Source organism: Saccostrea cucullata, unplaced genomic scaffold (genome assembly GCF_032062105.1).
Source record: "Saccostrea cucullata isolate Sc308-1 unplaced genomic scaffold, CSIRO_AGI_Scuc_v1 ctg1197, whole genome shotgun sequence".
In the NCBI taxonomy this organism is placed as follows: domain Eukaryota; kingdom Metazoa; phylum Mollusca; class Bivalvia; order Ostreida; family Ostreidae; genus Saccostrea; species Saccostrea cuccullata.
In genome coordinates, this window is record NW_026923547.1 from 205,597 (window position 1) to 214,427 (window position 8,831).

At 33.0% G+C, this 8,831-nt stretch overlaps 1 protein-coding gene across 1 annotated transcript; it reads right to left on the reverse strand.

Annotated features, from left to right (window-relative positions):
• Positions 1-5,899: 5,899 nt before the first annotated feature.
• On the reverse strand, positions 5,900-7,439 carry LOC134264267 (uncharacterized). The gene is made up of 2 exons (XM_062746563.1): positions 6,462-7,439; positions 5,900-6,127 (listed from the first exon to the last, which is right to left on the reverse strand). Exons 1-2 carry the CDS (start codon positions 7,437-7,439, stop codon positions 5,900-5,902), a joined length of 1,206 nt encoding a protein of 401 aa, XP_062602547.1.
• Positions 7,440-8,831: the final 1,392 nt, after the last annotated feature.

Consider the following 8,831-nt stretch of genomic DNA (forward strand, 5'->3'; position numbering starts at 1 on the left):
GGGTATTTTTAATAGCTAGATTCGCTCAGTCAATATAAATAAACCAAATACAGGTACAGATTAAAAATATCTTCGATTTTGGATTTTTGCCAGTCTAATTTATTTCTCGTACGTCATGAATGTATTTATTTGCGCAGAGAGAGAGAGAGAGAGAGAGAGAGAGAGAGTTTGAATCCACTTATCTTATTTTTTTTACATATCAAAAGAGTGCTAATTAAATTTCGTTAAATCATATTCTGGTAAATTTATGATTTCGGAAAATTCTAGAAAATATATCAATTAATTGATTTTTTTCATAGCTGTCGCATAGATCAGCTGTTAATTTGTATCTTTTCTTTCCTGTCACTCTTAAAAAAGTTTTACTTAGTAGTCATTTTTTACTTGAAATAACAAAGATAAGTAATAGATAATTACTAAGCATTTACTTAAAATTTTAAATCAATTACTGAAATATATGTCATTTACTAGATTCAAATGTTTTACTTGATTTTTGTATTTTAAAGAATTGTTTTACTTACACACTAAAAAGTTTTACTTAGTAATTTATATTTACTTAAATTTGTGTATATAAGTAATAACATTACTTGGAGTAAACAAAGTTTCGGGCGTATATAGTTTTTGTCGTGTCCGTCTGTCTGTCTAGCTGTCTGTCTAAAGCTGTCTCTCTGTTTGTCTGTTTATCCACAGAAACTTTTACCTAGCCCATAACTTTTGATTTAGCGGAGCTATGACTTTCATATTTCACACGTGTATTCCTTGTGACAAGACCTTTCTTTGAGTATCACCAAATTTGACCTTGACCTTGAAGTTTGACTCACTTATACACAAAAAATCCAAACTTATTCTTTATCCAAATCTTTTGAACAGTAAATACCAGGACATGTATACTTCACATATATATTTTTTGTTGAAAGAACTTTCATTGAATACCAACAACTATGAAATTTTGACCTTGACCATGGGGATTTCCATCCTTGTGAAAAAAACTTTAACCTTGGCCATAACGTTTGAACGGTAAGGAATAGTGCTTTCATACTTACATATATGTAATCATTTTGAGAAGACCATTCATAGGATACCAAGAAACCCTTTGACCTTGACCTTGGAGTTTGACCCACTTTTAAAAGCAAACCTTGACTCTAACTTTAAAAGGATTAGGGTTAGTGCATTCATACTTTACATAGTTCATCCTTGTGACAAGACCATTTTTGGGTACCACCAAATCTGTCCCTTTGTCTTTGACCTTGGCGTTTGACCTACATTTCAAAATTGGTAACCTTGACCATAACTTCTGAAGGGTTAAGGCAAGTGTTTCCATATTTCACATATGTATTTTTTTTGGCAAGACCTTTCATTAGATACCAATAACCTTGACCTTTTGACCTTGGAGATATCAAGAAATCCCAATAATTTAAATTTGCATTTAAGAAAAGTTTAACCTTTGAAATGTTGCCATACAGGGGCATAGGTGTTTCACAAACACATCTCGTTTGAATTGTATTTAATTGATTTACTTAAAACAAAAATTTATTTACTAAATCTAGAATTCAGATCAGTAATTACTTAAATATGGTAGTCTAATCACTAATTGTCTGTGAGGAGGAGTTATCTTTCTTCTAAATATTCCTTCATGTGAAAAAAAAGTCACACTAATAAAAATGCGACATTAAGTACTTGAAATGTTTAACCATTTTTAAAATGGTCCTTAAAAAGATACAACTTATCAATTTTTAAGGCTTTCGAAGTTGGAATTAAATGTTTTATTGTTATATATAATAAAACAATTACAAAGAAATTGGCAAAAGAAATAGAAAGTATAATTGTTTCCATCATGAGTAGATTTCTTCTATTAAACTATTCAAGGGCCCAGTTAGGGAACTCTTAGTACTCACATGTCAGAGGGTCGGTACCTTGCAGTGTTTCTAGTAAATAATGTCGATTTTAGTAAATATGATAAGTATTTCATTTACTTAGTATTCTTTTGAGTAATAATATTCTAGATTTTAATTAATTTCAGAATTACATTTACTTAGTAATAATTCATAAAATTTAGTAAATAGAAAGCATATTATCTCTAAATTAAGTAATAATAATTTAACAAAAATGAGTAGTTCATTTACTAACTTTAAGTAATACAATTCCTATAATTTAAGTAATTCTATTGATACTTAGTAAATCATTTTGCCAGAGAGAGAGAGAGAGAGAGAGAGAGAAGTAAATGAATTCATCCTTATTACTAATTATGTTTACAATTACTAACCATGATAGTCATTTACTTGCTATTCTGACTAAATGGATTACTAATAATTACTAGTTTTTCTTAATCTAATATCTTATTTTAAAAACAACAAGTAAAACTTTTTTTAGAGTGGTGGCACAGACGTTCAAAAGTTATGGCCAAGGTTAAAGTTTTCAAAAGTAGGTGAATCTCCAAGGTCAAGGTCAAAAGCTCAATTTTATTGGTATCCAATGGAAGGTATTGTCACAAAGAATACATATGTAAAGTATGAAAGTCTTAGGTAGCATTAATCGTTCAAAAGTTATGCCAAAGTAAAATTTTAGAATTTTGGTGTAAAAGTATGTCAAACTGCAAGGTGGAGGTCAAGAGGTCAAAATTTGGTACCCAAAGAAAGGTCTTGTCACAAAAAATATACCTGTAAAATATGAAAGCCATAGTCCCGCCTAGTCAAAATTTAAGTGGAAGATTAAACTTTTTGCGGACAAACAGACAGTCAGATAGACAGACATGCAGACGGACGGACACGACAAAAACTTTATACCCCTGAATCTTCGATTACGGGGGCATAAAAAGACCAAAATTTAATATGCTGCTTGACAATTATAATATGTTGCTTGACAATTATAAAATCAAAAATTCGTTTGTACGACTTTCAAAATTGTTTGAACGGATTAAAAAAAAATCGTTTGTACGATATAAAGAAAATGGTTCTTACGATTTCGAAAATTGTAGAAAGTCGTCTGTACACTATACATAATTTGCTTTAAGGATTTTTATGCCACCACAAACGAAGTTTCCGTCGACTATCCGTCTGTTTGTCTGTTTGTCCGCAAAACTTGAACCTTGCTTATAACTTTCGAGTGGGTGGAGGCTCCGAGCTATGGCTTTAATATTTCATTGGTGAACCCGATTTTTTATTTTAAATTTGCGTTAAATATGAGTTCCTTGAAGTATCCACATCTATTTTACAATTCTCAAATGTATTGTTTTACATGATTCTCCTCTGCTATTTATATTGAAGTGAAACGTTTGTTCATACACAATAATGTTGCGATGCTGTAAAATATGAAACATTATCATTTCTGAAGAAGTTCGATTTTTCAACTCTTTTTCATCTTTCGATCTTGTGAACAATTAAAATAAAAAGTTGTATGTTTGGTTTCACCTTTTGAAATCTTATTTCAAAAAGTCATACATTTCGTTTACACTTTTTTGAATATTGAAATTGTAAAACAAATCAAATATGACGCTGGTTTAATTTCGCAACTTCTTCTATTCATAAAAGTTCTTAAAAGCTGATTTTATGCGTATTTTTATTTGAATAAAATTCCGGTTTACTAAATCGAAAGTGAAAATGCGCATTATTTGGAACATACTTCTAAAATTAAGTTCTAGTAATCGGAATTTCAAAAACTGAAATTTGGCATTGTGCGTTTAAAAGTACGTTGTGCGAATTTAATGAAAACTACCTGTAGTAAATCACAGTTTTATCTGCTACAACAGAGATAACAGATTTTTTGAAAAAAAAGAAGTCATATATTTTACTATGCAAATTGTAATAAAAACGAAAAATGTAATACCAGTAAACCGGGATTATTGCATTTTTTCGCTCAAGACGAGTACTGTATACAGGGTTATTTTCGCCCTTTCACATTAAGAAATAAGTTTGCCCCATTTTAAATTCGCCCAGAAAGATTTTTGTTTAAGATATTATACTATTTACGTTGAATTCACTCCATTTTGAATTCGCACACCTCCGACGAAGGCGAAATGGGCGAAAATTTTCCAATATACAGTATATTTGGCATCGATATTAACGCAAAATGTAATAAACTTATTGTGTAAGAATATACTTTTTAGGATAAAACATAAAAGGAGAGATCAAAGGAAAATATAATATGGCAAAATGTAATAACACGATATTTGGATTATTACATTTTGTGTTGTTACATTTTGCGTCAAGATTAAGCAAAATGCAACAACGCAAAATGTAATCAAACAACTTATTTTTGGTCAGACAGGTTGAGAATGATTTTCTATCAAGCAATGGATAAAGAAAATTCTGTGAACGGAAAGGAAATAAAACAAAAGGGAAACTAAATATAGTATAAGGTTAATTATTACATTTCATATCATCATAGATTTCATTAGCCCTTTAAAGTCAGTTAATATTTATTTCAAAGGTGTTGTAAATTAGAAACATGCGTGCACACGTGTGTGTGGTGGGGAAGAAAGGTCATTCCGTTGATCAGTATCAGTTTTCTTTTGATTATTTGATAGGCACATGCATGAAATTTAGAAAAGAATGTTTTTTTACTGGCAGGTGTAAATATAGCGGCAAGGGGTTTCTTGACAATTATGATTTCATACTGTTTTACAAATCGTATGCACCGCAGACCAGAAAATTAAAACAATTGAAATGCTCTCATTCTTCAATAATAAAATGGATAGTTTCTGCATGTGCATAAAAATGCAATAATCGACACGCCAAGTATAACCCATACCCCCCCCCCCCTCCCGCGCTTCTCCTCGCCAGGCACACATACATGCAATTCTTATTGGCTAACCTATGTACACATGCATACCAAGAGCTTTTCATGGACCATGGTCAATCTTAAAATAATGACAATAAAGAATATATGATACAGGCTGATATATAAATACTCAGTAGATATGTCAATCAAAGTGAAGTTTATGTTTTGTAGGTATTTTTTAAAAATAAAAAATGGAAAAAAGAGTTTAAAAAATGTCGTTATATTAAGTACCCGGTAATATCCGTTAAACCGTATCGTTTGTCGCATAGTCATGTGTTTCTGTCTATTTAGTTAAGCGAGTTTCCCCATTGTTATATATGTTAAAATCAATTTTGTGATATTTTTAAACACAGTACAATACACTGTGTATAAATATAGCCCTTTGATGAGGTCGATTCATAGTTATATCGGCTTCACAGAAATGCATATCGACCGAGCACGAAGTGCTAGGTCGATATGCATTTCTGTGAAGTCGATATATCTAGAGATTGACCTCATCAAAGGGCTACATTTGTTATATAATTTTTTTTGACAGAGATTGACAAAATCACCTCAAATTTTCTCTCTTGTTTTTTTTTAACACTGAGGGACTAGAGATTAAACAAAATCTTAAAATTATCTTCAAAATAAATCAGTTGTCTTATCTTCACTGGCATAATAATACATAATCACACCCAAGTTAACAAGGCCCATGGACCAAAACTCTCGCCTGAATTGTGGTTCGTAAGATTTAGACCTGTAAACATTTTTTACTCAACATTGGTACCCCTTTAAGAGCCAAAAATCCATTGAACTTAAATAACAAAATACGCAAAATACTAGTAATATGCATTAATACATTAGTATTTATTATGAGAGAAAGAATGCATTGCTTTTCTGGAGAAAAGGAACATTTAAATTCTTTTTCCAGCATAAAGGTATTATTTTAAGCAAATGATCTTTGAACATGAACCAGACACGACATTATCATGCTTGACATGCATAGTTAGAAAATCAAATTGAAACACAATGAGAATTTTTGATGCCGCGACACAGTCGAGTATGAAAATGTAACAGAAACAACTTTATACGCCTCTGCTGGGGATAGAACCCGGGGCCTCTGTGCTCCACCAATTGAGCTAAAGGGTTAACCCACTAGCCCAAGGTAGTAGGATGCCATGTATCTTACACTACTGCGTTGTCCCCCTCCAGAGAATGAGATGTCCTCATCTCTTTTGGAATGCCGACACATGTGGGGCGAAGTTCTAGGTGCAATCACTCTCTGACAGAGAACATGGGCGCCAAATGTAACAGAAACTATTTTATGTCTCTGCTGGAGATTGAACCCAGGGCCTCTGGCTTGCCAGTCCAGTCTCTACCAATTGAGCTAAAGGGTTCAGACACTAGCCCAAGCTAGTAGGATATTTTACACTACTACATAAATTTCATTGATGATTGCTCTGTGCCATAATTTGAGCAAAAACAACACAAGAACTTCTGAGTGCTACACTACTATAGACCTAAATAATAAAACTACTAGCATTTGAATATTTTTGCAATAAGAGTCTTAAATAGTTTTTAATACAGTTATATTACCATTCAAAGTTATACACAAGCACTCTGTTCAGATATCCACAGAAAATATGATTTTCAGAATCTAAACACAGACCCTGACAATTTAAGTTCCCTGAAGGCGCGAGTGTAATTACGTAACCTTTAAGCCGCCCTTTTCTGTTCAGTAAATGAACACGACGTTCAGCACCGTCCATAACTAAAATGTTACCGTTTTTGTCACAGGAAATTCCCCCTGGACAAAACAACGCCTGTGAAGTTCCAGTATAAGAAAACCGCCTTTTCCCATTTTTCTTGACCACTACCAATGCTCCTGTAACTGGAGAACTCCAGTCAGAAACACAGATGTCCCCATTTCCTCTCTCTGTAATATATCGAGGATCGTGAAAGATGGGCTGCTTTTTACTGTCAAACTGGATATTCTGAATTTCCTCCCCCTTTGTCGTGTAACGGGAAATTCTAGCTTCCTCATCTAATTTCTCTCCAATTAGAAAATCTTCACCTATTCCAGAGTAATATATGCAACACGGTGTCCAGTCATTTGTGTTAAACACAGTTTCCCGTACACTGCTTCTCTCCGGTTTGAGTTCTTCTACAGATTTGCTTCTCATATCTATAAATACTAGGATGCTGTTTTCTCTAACTGTATGGATGCCATATTCTCCATTAGTTTTTATCTGCTTTAATTCATTTCCGTCATTGTCGATAAAGAATATTTTTCCAAACTGATTGCTGACCCAAAATGACCCAGAGGGGAGACAAGAAATATGGCGGCTTCTGCCAGCACTCATCACAGACAAGTCTTTTTCTTGTTGTGCAATGGGTATTCGTTTATCTTTCTTTGGCTGTGAATCCCTTTTCTCCTCATTGGGTTCCTCAATTCCATGGTATGAATTTCCTTTGCATCGAAAACAAACAACGCCAGTGGCATTTTTGACATTTTCTTGCAAATTTTCTTGAAAATCAATACCCGGCTCTTCTATTCCAACATCTGAATTGAATTGAAGACAATATTTACATACGAATTTGTTACATATCTCACAAGAATATCCAGAATCCTTCTGGCAATATGCACACTGAATGGGACACTGAGCTCCCGAAGAGGACGTAGCCATATCGAGATAAATAACTGGGAATTGTCCAATTTTTTTTTCAAGAATGCATATGGAACGCCATCACTGCCTTATAGCATACAACTATGCATTTATTATGTCAATTTATCATTACGTGATGTGAACATATCTTTACGTTATGTCCATTTTTCATGATCTGATGTAAATATATCTTAACATCATGTCCGTGCTGCATTACATGAAGTAAATACATCCTTTCATTATGTCAGCACTTCATAACTTGAAGTAAAAAATTCATTATGTGAAGTGATAATGTGTTTACATTGTGTTAAAACTTTATTACGTGAAATGAATGTTTCTTTACATCATTTCATTTCTTTAATATGTGAGGTCAAAATTGCATTACGTCAAGTAAATTGTGTTTTATAATTAAACTTATCCTTACATGAAGTCAAAAGCCCATTCCTTTTTGAGAGAGTATATTTCTATTATATAAAAGCATTATTACGTGATATGGATTTATCTTTATTTTACGGCGAGGGTATCATGATGTGAGGTGAACACATCTTACCTTTATGTCAGTGCTTTATTACGTGGTGTAAAAAGTTTATAACATAATGTTATCATATGTTAATATTATATCAACACTTTATTACATTATGTCAAAACTCCATTCCGTGATGTGGATACATATTTACGTTATGTCTACTCTTTCTTATGTGATTTAAAAATATCTTTATATTGTGTTAACTCTTTATCATGTTGATTCCAAAAGTTCATTACCTGATGTTAAAATACATTTACATTATCTCAAAGCTGTATATCTAGTATATAATGAATGTTGACGACCGTGTTTTAATGACTGGTAAGAAGGGGGGTCCTGATTGATTTCAGGCACATAATACCCCCCCCCCCCCGGTATCACCCCCCCCCCCTCTTTTCCCAGACATAACTTAACTATTGAAAATGTAATGTTCATTGAAAGTACAGCCCCCCTCCCCACTTTTTGTTGAAGTATAGTCTAAGGGTAATGTTGTATATCTGGAAAAAAATAGGACTGATCGAAGTTGGACCCGCTTCCCCGAAATAGGATTTTCGTGCTTGGACATTTTTTTCTTGGCTTGTCAAGTTTTTTCGGGCAATTTTTTTTTCTGGCAGACCTCCTCTTTCAAAAAAAAAATGCTACGTCACTGGTATTAGTAATTTTTTAAACCATTCCAGGGCAAGAATTCTATTATAAAAATCTACCAGTCACTCATCTAAATCTATTGAATATGCCTTAGTAAGCATGCATGGGCACATATCAGTGACGGATATGGGAATCTTGACCAAGGAAGGGGGCGGTATATGGTTGGAGACCAAGGGCGGAAAGCGGAGAAGCTCTCAGGCTTTATAGTTTTATATATAGAAAAAAGTTTTCAACTTAATTCTGCT